This window comes from Petaurus breviceps, unplaced genomic scaffold (assembly GCF_028583685.1).
Source record: "Petaurus breviceps papuanus isolate PSGF00001 unplaced genomic scaffold, PetGlider_PUasm1.0 189, whole genome shotgun sequence".
Lineage (NCBI taxonomy): Eukaryota > Metazoa > Chordata > Mammalia > Diprotodontia > Petauridae > Petaurus > Petaurus breviceps.
Window position 1 is genome coordinate 3,020,570 of NW_027185809.1, and position 16,089 is coordinate 3,036,658.

The window sequence follows — 16,089 nt, forward strand, 5'->3', positions numbered from 1 at the left end:
GCCAGTGAAACTTTTAAAAAAAGTACAGAGAAAAGCAGAAAGATGTTTAAAAGGGATCACATACAAAGCAAGGCAAGGTTGGTACTGTCACAATAAATGTAATATATATGTATCTATAATGTATGTATATACATATATATAGATATATATTTAAAAAGTGAGCTAATGTAATAGATTCAAGGTTTCATCGTCTCATGAAAACTTGACTTTTTCCTAAAGACACCATATCCTTTACTGCCTTCTCTAGTCATGTCAACCCTTCTCATTACTAGAGACACATTGTGCTAGGAGAAGTAATATTTTTTTGCCATTTCTAGATCCTCTTCCTACCACCGTCACTTAGCATCCTCTCCCCCTTTGAAATCCACAGGATATCACATTCTAAGTGATCTAAGATGCCTTCACGGTTCTGTCACTCCAGCAGTTTTCTTCTATGCATAACTGGTCTGGTCCAGCTGTTTTCCCAGGTATCATCTCCTTAAGTACTGTTTTTATCTCTTTCTGTGACACACCCCGTGCTGAGATGTTGTGGTACAGAAGTGCTGGTCCAGCATCATCAGGGATGCACATGAATATATAAAAAAAATTGGAAACCTTTCGTTTCTCCCATCTGTGTATTTTCTTTCCAGTTTCATCCATACTTGCTCTTGGAATCACCTTGCTTAGGTGAGTCTCCTGTTCAACTTTCTGAAGACTTGTTCTGCCTTTCACCAGTCTAAAGACTGCTCAGTAAAGTTATACTGCTTATAATCTCTGGTCAACATCCTCTACTGTTTTTCAAATAAGTTTATATTTTAAAATTGTCTTACCCTTAGTTGCCATATCTCTTTACTTGGCAAGAAGGCTAAGGATTTTCTGGCGTGGGGATTTCTGGGTTCTTTTGTCCTCTTTGCTTGGTTGTTTTATACTGATTAATGTAGTTAGTAGGAAATTATGATCTTCTGAGTCAGTCTTTATCCATTTCCCTTTTCTCAGTATTTCCTACATTGGCCATGTCCAAAAATGTACGTCTTAGCCTGAACCCTGAGTCCATCATCTCTCTGTCAGGAGGTATTTATAATCATGGGGTGTTCTGAAATCATGGCTGGTCATCATATTGATCAGATCAAGTTTTCAAAATTATTTCCCTTTTTAATGTTGTTATTGTATAAATTGTTCTGTTGTTTCTGCTTACTTCACTCTGTATCAGTTTATAAAAGTATTTCCAGGTTTCTCTGAATTTGCACCATCTTTGCTGAACAGCACAATAGTATTCCATTGTATTCACATACTATAATTTGTTCATCAGTTCCCCAGTTTATAGGCACCACAAAGGAATTGTTGTGTACATGTGGGTCCTTTTTCCTCTTTCTTTGATTTCTTTGGGGGATAGGCCAAGTAGTGGTATAATTCAAAAGAAATGCACAATTTAATAACTTTGGAAGTATAGTTCCAAATTGCTTTTCAGAATTGCTGGACCTACTTATAACTCCACCAACAGTGTATTAATGCAACTATTTTCCCACAGAATAACACTCATCATTTTCATTTTTGTCAGCTTTTCTAATCTGAAGGGTAAGCAATATAGATTTTAAGCTAGAAGGATCCTTAAGAGGCTGAGTACTTTAATTTGCATTTTCTACTTGTTAGCATTTTTTTTCATGTTTTTATTGATAACTTGTGTACTTTCCTTATAAAATGGCTAATTCACATCATTTGTCCACTTATCAATTTGGGTAATTATTCTTATTCTTAAAATTATAAATCCATTTCCTACATATGTGGAAATGAGGGTTTTATTTATTTTTCCCCAATTACCTGCTTCCTTTCTAATTTTTACTATGTTAAATTTGTTTGTGGGGGGTAAAATAAACTTTTACATTTTATGTAATCAAAAATTATGCATTTTATCTTCTCTGATCCTCTTTGTTCTTTGGTCATGAATTCTCTCCTTATTTATAGACACGACAGATAATTTCTTCCTTGACCTTCTAATTTGTTTATGATTTCACTTTATCTCAACATGTTTTAGCATGAGATGACAGTCTATACCTAGTTCTGCCAGACTGCTTTACAATCTTTCGAGCAGTTTTTGTGGAGTAGTGAGTTCTTAGCCTAGTAACTGGAGTCTTAGGGTTGATTAGCCACTAGGGTTTTGTGTTTGTTTGCTTCTGTATGTTGTATAACTAATCTATTGTACTGATTGACTTATTAAGTTTTCTTAAATGATAGATTAGCTTTAACAATGTAATGCAAAATCATCCTGTTTCTATGTTTCTTCCCAAACTTTTTTTGTCTTCGTAATTTTTCTAGATTTTTATTACTGTTATTATTATTTATCTATTTATGGTCAATATGTATATTGCTCTTTTGTTTTTTTGTATTCTTTATATTTATAATGTATTAGGATACAATAATAGTATATCATACCACACATTTTCCCACTATTCCTCAATCACTGGACACATAGCTTGTTTCTAGTTTTTTGCTGTTGTGAATCCTAAGGTGCTTTTCATAGCAATATAGATTTTAAGCTACAAGGATCCTTAAGAAGCTATGTAGTCCAACCCCCTCATTTCAGATGGGTAAACTGAGGCCCAGAGAGATTAACCGATTTACCCAAGATGACACTGCTAGTAAATTACAAAGGAAGGATTTGAATCTAATTCCTCTGATTTCAAAGCTAGTGTTCTTGCATCTGATATACATTAGTTTATTTGATTCTCATAACCTTGTAAGGTAAGTACTACAGATTACTCCCATTTTAACAAACTGGGATTCAGACATTTAACAAAACTGCAATTCAGATTTTGCTAGGGTTGCATAGCTAATAAATATATTAAGCAGTACTTAAACCTAGGTCTTCTTAACCTCAAATGTAGACTCTATCCTACTGCCTCTCAGTTAGAAGATGGAAACCAGGGCAAGGTAATGGTAGATGAATACAAAGAGTGGTGTGATCCCATGAGGATTCCTGACGCACAGAATAAGCAGAATTAATGAATGCCAAGAACAAGAAAAAGGACTTTTGTTTTACCTATATTGGGAAAAAGAGAACAGAACAAAGAAAGCATGGGGCTTATGCTTAGGGTGGGTAAGTCAATCATGAATGATGGAGGGAAGACACAGAACCACAATGGTTAACAGGGAATATAAATCCAAGCTAAGAAAGGAAATAGTAAGCAAGCCTTCAGCTGTCTTTGATGTTTTATGTTTCTAGTTTAAGATCAACATTATTGTAGGTGATAGTTTAAGGGAATCCTATAGATATAACTGTCTAGACTTTAGCAGACCGTTTGACAGAAGTCATACTCTCCTTGTGTACAAAATGAAGAAATTTTGACGAGATCAGAGGTTTCAAACTTGAGGACTCCCAGGAGTAGCAAAATTCTTCCCTGCCGCCCAAACCATATTAAAATGTAATTGAGATGTTTAGTAAGATAAAAATTCAATATAATACATATATATGGGTATATATGTTAATTTGATATTTTCTAATCATTTTGTGACCAGTGGGGACTTTATTCTGTTTGTGTATGAAATCACTGAGCTAGGTGAAGTACAGGTCGGAGAATTCAGAATGACTAGACTCAAAAAGCAGCTATTAGTCAATCAGTGGGTTTTTTTAATTTTTAAAAAAATTAATATCTTTTCAAATTACATGTAAAATCAATTTTAACATTCTTTTCTTTTGAACTTTGAGTTCCAAGTTCTTTCATTCCTTGTCTGCACCCTTTGAGAAAGCAAGCAATTTGATATAGGTTGTATGCAGTCATGTAAAACTTAATTTCATGTGACTCATGTTGTGAAAGAAAACATAGACTCCCAAAAAACCCCAAGGAAAAAAAAAGAAAGTTTAAAAATCATGTTTTAAACTGCATTTATATTCCATCAGTTCTTTTTCCAGAGTTAGATAGCATTTTTCATCATGAGTCCTTTGGAATTGTCTTGGATCATTGTATTGCTGAGAAGAGTTAAGGCATTCACAGTTCATCATTGTACAATATTACTGTTACTGTGTACAATGAATGGATCAGTGTTAACTTGGAAGAAGTGTTTAGGAGAATATCCTTCAGGGCTGTATCTTTGGCACTGGGCTATTCAACATTTTTATCAGTGACTTGGATGAAGTGATAGAGGTGGCATGCTTCTAAAATCTTCATATGACACAAAGTTGAAAGCAAAAGCCACTCACACTCTGTATTACATTATAAGAAGAATCTTTCTAGGCTAGAATGATGGATTGAATATACAGTGGTAAGTTGTAATTTAATAGCAATGCATGTGAAGTATTTCACTCAAATCATTTTAAAATCAATTTCAGAAAGACAAGAGGCCTACCTATACAGCAGTTCTTGTGACAAAGATCTGAGAGTTTTTTCAAGGTACTTTTATGTTCAGTGAGTCAACAATAAAATATGGCATTCAAAAAAGCGAATGAAATCAGTGGGCATTTAAAAATACGTAGCGTCCAGAGAATGCTGGGTGATAATCTTGTTTTATTCTAACATGTTCAGATTATCAATATTAGGTTCAGTTTTAAGCACCAAACTTTAGAGAGGACATGAGAGTCACCAGGAGAATGAAGGGCCTAATAAAAGGAATTGGCATTGTTTAACTCGGAGAAGAGAAGATTTAGATGTGACGTGTCATCTTCAAATATCTGAAGGGCTTTCATGAGGAAGAAGTCTTAGACTTGCTCTGCTTAGCACCAAAGACTAGTTAAGTTGGAGAAAAGCCGATTGATCCTTAACATAAGAAGAAATTCTTACTTATTAGAGCTATACAGAAGTATTAAGGATTGTCTCAGGAATTAGTAACTTTACTTTCTCTAGAAGTATCCAAGAAATCTGGATTATTGGACCACTTGATGGGGACATGGGATCATGGATTTAGAATACAAAGGGACCTTTAAGGTCACCAAAACCACACTCCCTAAGTGGGAGTATCGGCATTTAACATATGAAGAAACCAGGGATAATACAGGATGTAAGTGGCATTATAAAAGATTACCTTGTGTAAGTACAGGCAGTGCAGTTTGATAGCAAGTGTACTGAATTTGGAGTCAGAGGATTTGGGTTCAAATTCCAGTTCTGTTATTTGTTAGTGGAGCTACTTTGAGCAAATCATTTAATCATTTAACCTCTATGGACCCTGGGCAAGTCATTTAACTCTGTTGGCCTCATTTGTAAAATGAGCTGGAGAAGGAAATGGGGAATCACCCATGTATCATTCTTACCGATTTTATATGTCAAATGCTGCTTCAGTTTTGCCTTTACTCACTAGAAAATCTCAAAATTCCTGTGCACCACCTTTATCTTCAAAAATAATGCTTGGCTTATCTAGAAAATTAATTTGTGGATATACAGTCTCTCAATGTTTTTTTTTTTTTGTATAATAGTCCAGCATTTTCTATGATATATCCTTTTTTTTTTTTTGAGAGCAATTGGGATTAAGTAACTTGCCCAAGGCCACACAGCTAGTTTTTGTGTTAAGTGTCTGAGGTCAGATTTGAACTCAGGTTCTCCTGACTCCAGGGCCAGCTGGTGCTGCACTCACTGCACCACCTAGCCACCCTTTTTTTTTTTTTAAGAAAAAGTTTTGCATTGAAATATTTTGAGGGGGGTTATATTGGGATTACAAATCCTTAAGTTGCTTTGTTAAAGTTGAGAATGTAAAGGTTCAGCAACATGAAAGCAATTAATAAGACATATTAATGCCAAGGTTTGGTTATCTAGAAGGGATTCCCTTTAAGTCGTTATTGTTTGTTCTTTAATGACAGAGAATTCACTTCTCTTCCCCCTTTGTGCACTTAGGGCTCTCTCCTGTAGGGTTCTTTCCTCCCTCACCCAAATCAATAGAGGAAACAATAGCCTTTGAGAGAACAGTAAATACACACACATATAACTAGTGTTCCAGTCTCAGCCTCAGTGTGAAGTGCTCACAGCACCAGGCCTCATTCATCCAATTAGGGTACAATTTCTCCTCTGTGGATGTGGGTGGAAGAAAACATGAACTGGTCTTCTATTCATGGGCTGCATTGTTCCAGTTTTAGGACTCATGGTAAAGAAACTAGAACTTCATCTCTGGGTGCTAAGATTTAGAGAGTGAGTGTTGATATTTGTATTCTTTAAGTAGAAGCAACTGCACTTAATACCGACTTAAGAGGAATAATAAATAAGCCCTCATAGCCACACCCCCAGGTAAATTCTCTTCCCCTGACTGAGGCTAAGACTTGGATACCTACTCCCTCTTCTCACCACAGGGTCATATGTGCAGTCTCTCCCCTGTGGGGCCTTGTGTCCTGAGATCCACCCCCTTTCTTCAACTGAATTTTTCTTTGCCCCGAAGCACATTTTGTAGTACTTTCCCCAAGTACAAGCATTATTAGTTACAGCTTACTATCAAAGAAGAGAATTTTGTGGCCAGCAGAACTGCAGGAAGTTTATTTTACTCACAATAGAAGGTGAAATGAATAAAGCACTGGGTTTATAGATAGGAAGGGGCAAGTTCAAATCCAGCCTCACATACTTACTAGCTGTGTGACCCTGGGCAAGCCACTCAACCTGTTTGCCTTAGTTCCCTGGTGTATAAAATGGAGATAATAACAGCACCTGCCTCACAGGATTGTTGTGGGGGATTGAATGGGACAATAAACTGCAAAGCACTCAGTACAGTGCCTGGCACACAGCAAGCACATTGTTAGTATGGTTACCCCTCCTCCTCTTCCTCTTGTCTTCCTCTTCCTCTTCCTCCTCCTCCTCCTCTTCCTCTTCTCTTTCTCCTCCTCCTTCTACTATTTCTACCAATACTACCCCATTCTGTGAAGGAATGGCTCAACCATCTTTTTCTTCTGGATTTCTACTCACTCTCTGCTCTCCTCCTTTCCTACCCCACCGAAGCTTGTCCCAGCCGCCAGGGGCCCTGTTCCTTTCTCTGTATTGACTAAAGTCCATAATTATTGACCTTGCTCATTAAACACCTGCTCCATTCCCTTGATGAACCCACAAGTGACTGGAAGTTTTAGAAGAGAAATTTTACTAAGAAACCAGGGTAAACAGAATGAAACACAAGCCTTACACAAGAGACATGAAGAAGGATAGAGGCAGAAAGCTTTTCTGAGCGCAGGTGCCCAAATCACTGTGGTCATAAACAGAAACACACAGACTTTTGACCTGATGGAGATTAGGGTTTCCTCATTCCTTCTGGGGATTCCTTCTGGTCTGATCAGAATCTGACTCCCTACCAGTAGCTATTCTTGTCCGAGTATGTTCCATACATTCTTCCCTCTTGCCTTGGGGAAGAACCAGGTGAGTTTTCATCTTTATATTTCCAATCCACAATATTGTGCTTTATACCCAATAAATGCTCAATAATTTTTTGGTGAGTAATAAAAATGGGTATATAATCTCATGTCAGAGGCTTTCATATGACAAGAAGTACCTGTGTTATGTGATTGTAATGGAGTACTATAGTGCTATAAGAAATGGCAAGCAGGATGATTTCAGAAAAACCTTAAAAGATTTAATATGAACTCATGCAAAGTGAAGTGAGCAGAACCAGGAGAACAGCATACACAGTAAGAACAATATTATAAGGCAGATCAACTGTGAAAGACTTGATCAATACAGTGATCCAAAACAATTCAGGACTCATGATGAGAAATACCTCCAGAGGGAGAATTAATGAACTCTGAGTGAACATTGAAGCATATTGTTTTTTAACTTTCTTTATTTTTATTTTATTTTGCAATATGACTAATATAGAAATATGTTTTGCATGACTTCGCATGTATAATGGGTATCATGTTGCTTACCTTCCCAGTGGGTGGGGCAGGGGTTGGAGAGGGAGGACAGCATTTAGAATCAAAAAACAGTTTTTAATGAATGCTAAAAATAAATAAATAATTTTAAAACATAAGAAAAAAATAAGTAACTGGGTATATTTTGGGGCAGAGTTGTGAGCCTATGAGCCTCACTGTAGCCCCATAACACTCCCAAGTACCAAACCAGATTAAAATGTGACTGGGAAATATTTTTAAAATAAATTTCTAAAATACAAGTATATGTGGTTTTCTAAGTCAGTATGAACCTACAGGGATATTTATATATGGTTTAGTGGCCACCATTTCAATATGAATTTGACATCACTGCTTTGAGGGATTGTTTATGTCCCAGGTTTGTTGAAAGAACCCAGAAAATCTAGGTACTTTGTTATTATATATATATATATACACTGTATTGTCACCAATGCAGAACTCAGAAAACTCAAGAAAAAATTTATTTACAAGTCAATGAACAAATATAGTTCTTTTCAGATCTCATGGAGAATATGAACAATAATGAGCAACTGTTTCCCCAGTCACTTATAGTCTTGTATTAGGTAGGATCTCCCAGCAGACATTGCCTCTTATAGGTGCTCTGCACATTGTACGTATGGCAGCCCTCTCTAGCTTAGGTCTTTTTTTTTCTTATTTATTTTTTTGTTAGATTTATCTAGGTCTTAAAGGGGAACATTGAAGTTTCCAGTGATTATAGTTTTGCTTTCTCTTTATCTTGCAATTTGTTTGATTAGTTTTTCCTTTAAGTACTTAGATACTATGTCACTTGGTACACACACACACACACACACACACGCATCTGCACACGCACACACACACACTTCTTATTGATATATTCACTACCTACAATATCTTTAAATATAATGTTGTTTCCCCTGATGTAATTTTCCTTAGTTCTTTTAGTGAAGTCCTTTATTATTGTCTTGTCTAAGATCATGATTATTATTCTTGTTTTTTTTTTTTATTCTCCTGGGTATAACAGATTCTACTTCAGTCCCTCATCTTAACTCTGAATCTTTGTTTTTCAAATGTGTTTGTTTAAACAATATATTTTTGTGTTCTGATTACTAATTCATCAGCTACACTTCACTTTATGAGTGAATTCATCTCATTGACATTCATTGTTACACATTTGCTAGATATATTTTTCTTTCCATTATATCCTCGTATAGTATTTCTTCTCTCTCTACCAACTTCCTCTTTAAAAAGAAAAATGTGGAGAAAGAAAGGCAATGTGATCAACTCTAGGAATCTATGCTTGGCATGGTCTGATCCCACTCTTCTGACTTGCCTCTACTCACTTAGCCACATCTAGGTCAGTGGTTCTTATCCTTGCTTTCTCTTCATTTAATTCACTACTTATCATTAACCCTTCATTGTCAAATTTTGTTTTTCCTTTGACTTTACCCTCTCTAACTCTATCCTTACTCTTAAATCCTCCTCACAATTCCCTGTATCTGTCTATTTACCTATTGACTTAAATGCATTTCTGTGCCAAACTCTATGTTTAGCCTTCCTTTGCTTGGTTCAAGTAAGAGGGAGGTTCATGGGATGCACTCTGTTCTACCTCAGAGCTCAAATGGAGGGGAGGGCAGGAATGACATGACCTCGCCAGTGTCTGTTTCATTGCTCAGTCACCTACTGGGCATTCTGTGGTTTCAGACCTTATCTCCTGGCTTGTCCTCTCTAGATATCATGCTGGCTACTGACCTGTCCCTTTGGCATGTCTCCTAAAGTAGAACGTCCAAAGACTTTGGACTTTCTGTTGGTATAGTCTGAAGTGGGACAGGGAAGCTCACTGGTGTTTCCTCTCTGGTTTTATTTAATCTGCTGCTCTTCATTTTTCTGGGGGTGTTTCCCAATAGAGCTAAACTTAGCTACTACTTTTTCATAGTTGCCTTTGCTGGAAGTCCCTCTCCCTAGCTGCCAGCAGGCAATCATTATTCCCTCTATAGCTCTCTCCAGCTCCCAGAAGGTGGTGACCTTAACACCATTTTTGTAGATATGTTGGAGACTAGGATAGAGAAATCCCAGTATGGCAGAAGAGAGTTATTTCAGTCTCTCTATAATCAGAACATTGTAGCTCAAATACTGAGCAGATCAGGGTGTTTCTACTCTGAAGTTTCTTTCTTGCTGTTCACACTAACCTATAGCCTCACCAATGTTTGCACATCAGTCAGAAGCATGAATTTTTTCACTTTTGAACAAGTTTCCATCAATGGTATAAGGTTGGATCAGAATTAATCCATAGTATATTCCCCTTTATTCCACTACCTGAGCAAAGCATTTCTCACCCACGTCAGTACTTCCCAGGAATCTAAAAGCTTGACATCTCAGTTGCCTCCCCCTCCCCCTTCCCCAGAGTCCCTCTGGGTCCAACTGGGTTGGGTTACTCAAATTACCTGGCACTATGTTCCATGATTGTCATGAATTTCATTTAATGCTGATGGTAGGGAACAATCTAAGCAAAGGCCTGGGAATGAGAAAGCACAGGGTACTTTCAAAGAAAAGATTGTAATCCATTGTGTTTGTAGCATGGGCCAGCAGGTAGAAGAAGCAGCAAAAGAATTTGTAAAGATAGAACAGGGAACTCGAGAGCCCTAAATACCAGGCAAAAGAGTTTGAACTTTATGCATAAGGTAATAGGGAGCTACTATGGAAAAGGGAGGGCCCACTCAGTCATTCCTTTCTTACTTGTGCAGTGAAACAGAAGCAAAGAAGAATATACTTGTTTTGGGCATTAGGAAGTAACTTTCCAAGATTTACTTTTCATTAAAACTTCCAAGACTAGACCCCAATACTTCAGCCTTATAGAAGGGAAATGGCCAGTAACTGGTAACATCCATTACTCAGATCTCTGGCTCCAAGGGCTGCCACATTCTTGTTTTCCTCTATCCTCAGCACAGGGCTTTTTTCCAACCTTGCATATGGAGTAACTGAGGAATTGAATGAGTTAACTACTTCCCTGTGCCAGAAAATACAAGGAAAACATGATATGGGCTACTAACACTGACCTCATCCTGTTCCTTTGAACTATGCCCTGGAGATTGATACTTAAGTGAGCCTCTACCATATTAAGGGGTTGGAGGGGTGAGGTGGTGAGAACCACTCAAAAACTGGGGGTGTGGAAGTTAGGTGGACCACTGACAAAAATTACTGGGTTAAATTCTTTATTGACTTAAAGAAATGAAAATCTGAACAAATGTATGTTTAATGATGGAATATTAAGCTCTCTTTGTGTGAGGCAAATGTGCAAATCCCTCAGAATCTTTCCATAGAGAGCCACTGCCCCCAGAGAGTCATGTGATCTCCAGAGAACCCTAGAGACATCAGAACAAATACAAAGTCTGATCATTCCCTTCATCCTATAATCTCTTTGCCTTAGGAAGAAAGGTGACTTTCAGAAGTCTGAAACCTTCCTATCCTCACCAGGCTTTCAGGATCAGTGCTTACTTGGATGTACTGACTTCTAGCCTCAAGGTACCCCTGGCTTTTGGTTTTCAGTTTTGTAAGGCTGCTGGGATTAGAGGCGAGGTTACCCAGCTCCCCTGGCAGTTGCTGTCCAGCAGGTAAAAGGCTCCTGTATGTGCTATCCTCTGTATACTTGCTCCATATTTGCCAGCTTGTCTCCTTGGTCACCTCTCCTCTCCGTCTGCTTCTCCCCCAGCTCTTCGCGCACCCTGACGCTCATTATTGTCTTGGTCTCTTACAGAGTTTGCCCTTTCGATCTTGGAGAAGATGCAAGCCCAGGAGATCCTGAGGAGCCTGCGTCTGCCAGAGTTGGATGACTTCAGCCAGTTTTTGCGTAATTTGCCAGCCACCACATTAGTGGGTTTCGGGGCCTTTGCTGCTCTGCTGGCTTATTGGTTTGCAAACCGGCCAAAAGCTGTTAAACCACCATGTGACCTCCTGATGCAGTCTGAAGAAGCAGAGGTAAGACTAGGGGCCAGAGTATAGGTGAGGGCTCAGGAAAGCTCTGTGCTTTCTTGCATTGGTAAAGTTTCAGGTCTTACTGTATTTGCCTCACACGACCATATCCTGCTGGTTATGACAGGTTGTAGTACTGCTCACCACTGTTACTGCCTGACACTGCCACTCTTGTGACTGGCTGATATTGCCACTCAATTATTACTGTCATCATTTACTATTGCTCTTGTCTGCCGCTGTTACCCCCTTCCTCTGCTTCCCCCTGGCTGTTACTAGGATTGTCTTCCATTCCTATTGCTTCTCACTGTCACTGGTACCCCGAGTCCCTCCCTGACAGTATGACTGGGACTGCCTTCCGTTCTTACCTGCTGTCCCTGTTTCTGGTCCTGCCTTCCTAGAATGACTTTCTCTTCGCTTGTTTTGCTAAGCATCATTTAAATCCGAAATCAAATGTCACCTTCTCTGCAGTTGCCTCAATCAACAACTTCCTGCCACAAACCTCACAATTTCGTCACTTTTCTCTTTAATGTCCTTATATAATATTATGCAGAATTAACTATGTTTGTATCTTATTCCCCTACTAAAATGTAAGTCCCAGGAAGAACAGGAATCGTGTCCTTTCTAAGATTCACATGAGCCCTAGCACCCAGTAAGTGTTTCTTATTTTGCTGAACGAATGAATAGATGGATGGATGGATGGTTACAACCTGCCATTGTTTTCACCTGACACTCCTCTTCTAGTTTGTTTGGTTCTCGGGGAGAGTAACTCAGGGTGCCCCTGGGTAATTGAGGGAAATTGAACCAAGTTGTCTGCTCCTGAGGGAAATTCATTGGCAGCCTGGCAACAACCTCCACACTGGCTACCTCCATGGAGGCAGAGGAATAAGGCTTTCACCCGCTCTCAGGAGCAACTTCGGATGGGGGTGAGAGAGAGAATATTGTGGCAGAGGATCCAGAACAGGTGTGGAGAACCTGTCGCCTCGAGACCACATATGGCCTTTAGGTCCTTGTGTACAGCTTTTTGACTGAGTCCAAGTTTTGCAGAACAAAGCCTTTTATTATTAAGAGGATTTGTTCTGTGAAGTTTAGATTCAAAGAGTCACACTTGAGGACCTACAGGGTCACATGCAACCTCCAGGTCACAGGTTCCCCCCCCCCCCCAGAAGTGTAGCTAGAGTGTGAGAGCAGCATGGCTCAGGACTGAAGACACTTTATCTTAGAACAGATAGCCTAGTCAGAGTTCACCTTTCACTACTAGGACAAGGCTTAGTCATTTTTAATGTGGGCGCCTCTCCCCTACAAAGACTGCCAGAGATCAGCAGATTACTAAGGCTAGGGAACAGACAGCCTCATGAAACAAGGGTAGGCTCTGAATTAGGATCCAAGAAAATACATGCTTGTAGACTAGGCCGGGCCTTCACAAAGAACATCTCTAATGTCCTTGTCATATGTTATTTATATATATTCATAGCATATAATATATTATCTAATTGTAATTTATAATTATCTGTGTTTGTGTGCTGCTCTCCTAATAAGAGCAGGATTGTGTCCTATCGAAGCTAAATATATGTTCTCTAGCACCTAGCATAGCAGTCCATGGTAAGTAGTTGGTGAGATTAATTTGCCCAAGGTTACACGGCTAGTTTTTTTGTGTGGGTGTTTAAGTGTCTGAGGCCGGAACCAAACTTGGGTCCTCCTGACTCCATGGTCAGCGCTTTACTCACTGTGCCACCTAGCTGCCCCAGTGGGATTTTTTTTTTTAAGAATAATAAATGCACCTGGATTTCTCTGAAACACCATAATCCAAGATACTGAGATGAGTCAGAGAAAAAATTCAACCTGAGAAGTTAACATCACACTGGGAGGCAGAACATAGGGAATAATGGCCAGAAATATAACTAGTGTGCACGTTTAGGGCAAGTACCACAAACTTGGCCAGAGCAAGTGTTGGGAAGGATGCCCTCAGGTAAATTGGGAAAGGATAGAATGGGGCAAGACCCAGTTCAGACCAGCCAGCTCCCTGATAACTTCCTGTTTTAACTATTCTAGCTAACTAGGTGGTAAACTTGGTTGTTTACATACTGGTGAAGTATTACAAGAACCATCAACACCTTTCAGATTTGGCACCCTAATGCACCCTGCCCAAGTCATGGCATAGCAGGCAGATTGATTGAATGAAATCAATCAATTAACAAACATTTAGTAATGGAAATTTTTATGTATCAGCATTATGCTAAGTACTGGGAATACAAATACAAAAATGAAATAGCCCCAGCTCTTAAAGATATTACATTCTATCACAGAAGAAAATGAACATAAATAAATGTATACAAAATAAATAAAAGGTAATTGGGAATAACGAGAAATTAGGGCAGGACCTTTTTCGTTTTCTCGTTTGGTTTTGTTTCCTCTTTCCCATTCTTCATTCCATTTGTTACAATCCTTTATAACCTGACTAATGCCTAATGTGAAAGTATTTGCAGATACTATACTTGATTGTATGCCACCATGGGGGGGAGCAGGGAGGGAGAGAAAATTTGAAACTCAAAGAATTGTGGTAATGAATCTTGTAAACTAAAAGTAAACAAAGTAATAAAGACCAAAAAAGAAAAGAAAAGAATGGGGAGGAATGGGGAACCTGCAACCTTACATGTGGCCTTCTAGATCCTCAGGTAGAGTCTTTGGACTGAGTCCAAGTTTTCCAGAACAAATGTGTAGTTTGGATTCCATGAAAGGGCTGCACTTGAGGACCTAGAGGGCCATAGATGGCCTCGAGGCCTCAGGTTCCCCACCCCTTATAGGAGATCAGTGAAATAAGTTGATGTTTAAGCTAAGCTTTGAAGTCAATTAAGGGTTCAAATAGGCTGAAATGAGGAGGGAATGCAATCTAGGGCATAGTCAGTACAAAAGCCGGGAAACGCAAAGTAGAGCATCCTTTATGAGGAACAGGAAGAAAGCCATGGAGTATGTATAAGGAAATAATATACAATAAGGCTAGAAAATAAATTGGAGTCAGATTGTGAAGGTATGAAGTGCCAAAGAGAAATTTCAATTTGGTTCTAGAATTAATAGGGAGGCGCGGAAGTTTACTGAGCGTGAGAGTGGCACGATCAGACCTGGCTTTTATGAATATCTCTGTAACCGCTATGTGGAGGCAGAAACTTGAGGTAGGGAGATCAATTAGGAGGTGTTCCCAGTAGTCCAGATAAAAGTTGAGGAAGGCCTGAACTGTGGTAGTGACTGTGTTAGAGAACAGAGGAAAAACACGAGCGATGCTGCAAAACCAGAGCCAGGAAAACATGGTAATTGATTAGATATGTTAGATAAGGGAGAGAAAGCAGGCATATGTTGCAGCTAGCTCTAAATGGCTTGCAAGAGCTGATTTTTTAATTTTCAGTGTAAGCATTTGTACACCAGAAAGGGCTACAAATCTGTGCTTGAATTATTGTTTTTTTGGTTGTCCAGACTTAAGAAAGTGTTAGTAATGTAGATTAACCTTAAAAGCATGCGTGTTTGCTTTCTTGCCCCCCAGAGAACCTGGTTGTTAAGTGCTACAGCATTACCAGCACATCCCTGTATTGCTCTATAAACATTTCTTGAGCTCAGCAGGAATGCAGTAGAAAAGTTCAGGAAATGAAGTCATCACTGGATGAGAATTATTATTAAGAATATAAATATTATATATAATTATATATAATATATATAAATATAAATAAATAATCAGGACTCCAGGCCTGATGACTAGAGGCTAAAAATGATGATAAAAACTGGTGTTTGTATAGTGCTTTAAGGTTTGCAGAAATGCTTTAAATCCATTGCCTCAGTTGAGTTTCACAACACCTCCAGATTGAAAATCATGAACTCAGATGATTATAAAGATGATGACATCCTTACTCAATAGAAATAGAGAAGTTTAGAAAAGAGTTAGATAATGAATTCAGTTTAGGACGTGTTGAATTTGGACATGACTTGGGGAATCGTGTTCAAAATATACAATAGGCAACTGAGGCTATGGGACTCTGGAGCTCAGGAGAAATATTAAGGTTGGGTTATAGATTTGGGAGTCATCTATTTAGAGATCATAATTAAACTGATGGGAACTGATCAGTGTGTGTGTGTGTGAGAGAGAGACAGACAGACAGACAAAGAGAGGAGAGAAAGAGACACATATAGAGAAAGGAGAGACAGAGACACACAGAGACAGAGAGAAAAGGGAGAGAGAGAGAGAAGAGACAGAGACACAGAGACAGAGAAGGGAGGGAGAGAGGAGAAACAGAGAGACAGAGACACAGAGAGAGACACACAGAGACAGAGAGAGAAGGGAGAGAGAGAGACAGACAGAG

At 38.8% G+C, this 16,089-nt stretch overlaps 1 protein-coding gene across 3 annotated transcripts in view; it reads left to right on the forward strand.

The window, feature by feature from the left end:
- The window catches only part of ACSL6 (acyl-CoA synthetase long chain family member 6), a 116,093-nt gene that overhangs the window by 19,339 nt on the left and 80,665 nt on the right, over positions 1-16,089 (forward strand). For 2 of the 3 annotated variants that reach the window (XM_069091816.1, XM_069091814.1), the window contains exon 2: positions 11,532-11,752. In XM_069091816.1, coding sequence (XP_068947917.1) covers positions 11,558-11,752 — 195 coding nt within the window. In that variant the 5' untranslated portion in view covers positions 11,532-11,557. Of the gene's footprint in view, positions 1-11,531; positions 11,753-16,089 lie in introns of those variants that run through there. The other variant, XM_069091815.1, reaches the window with a different exon arrangement.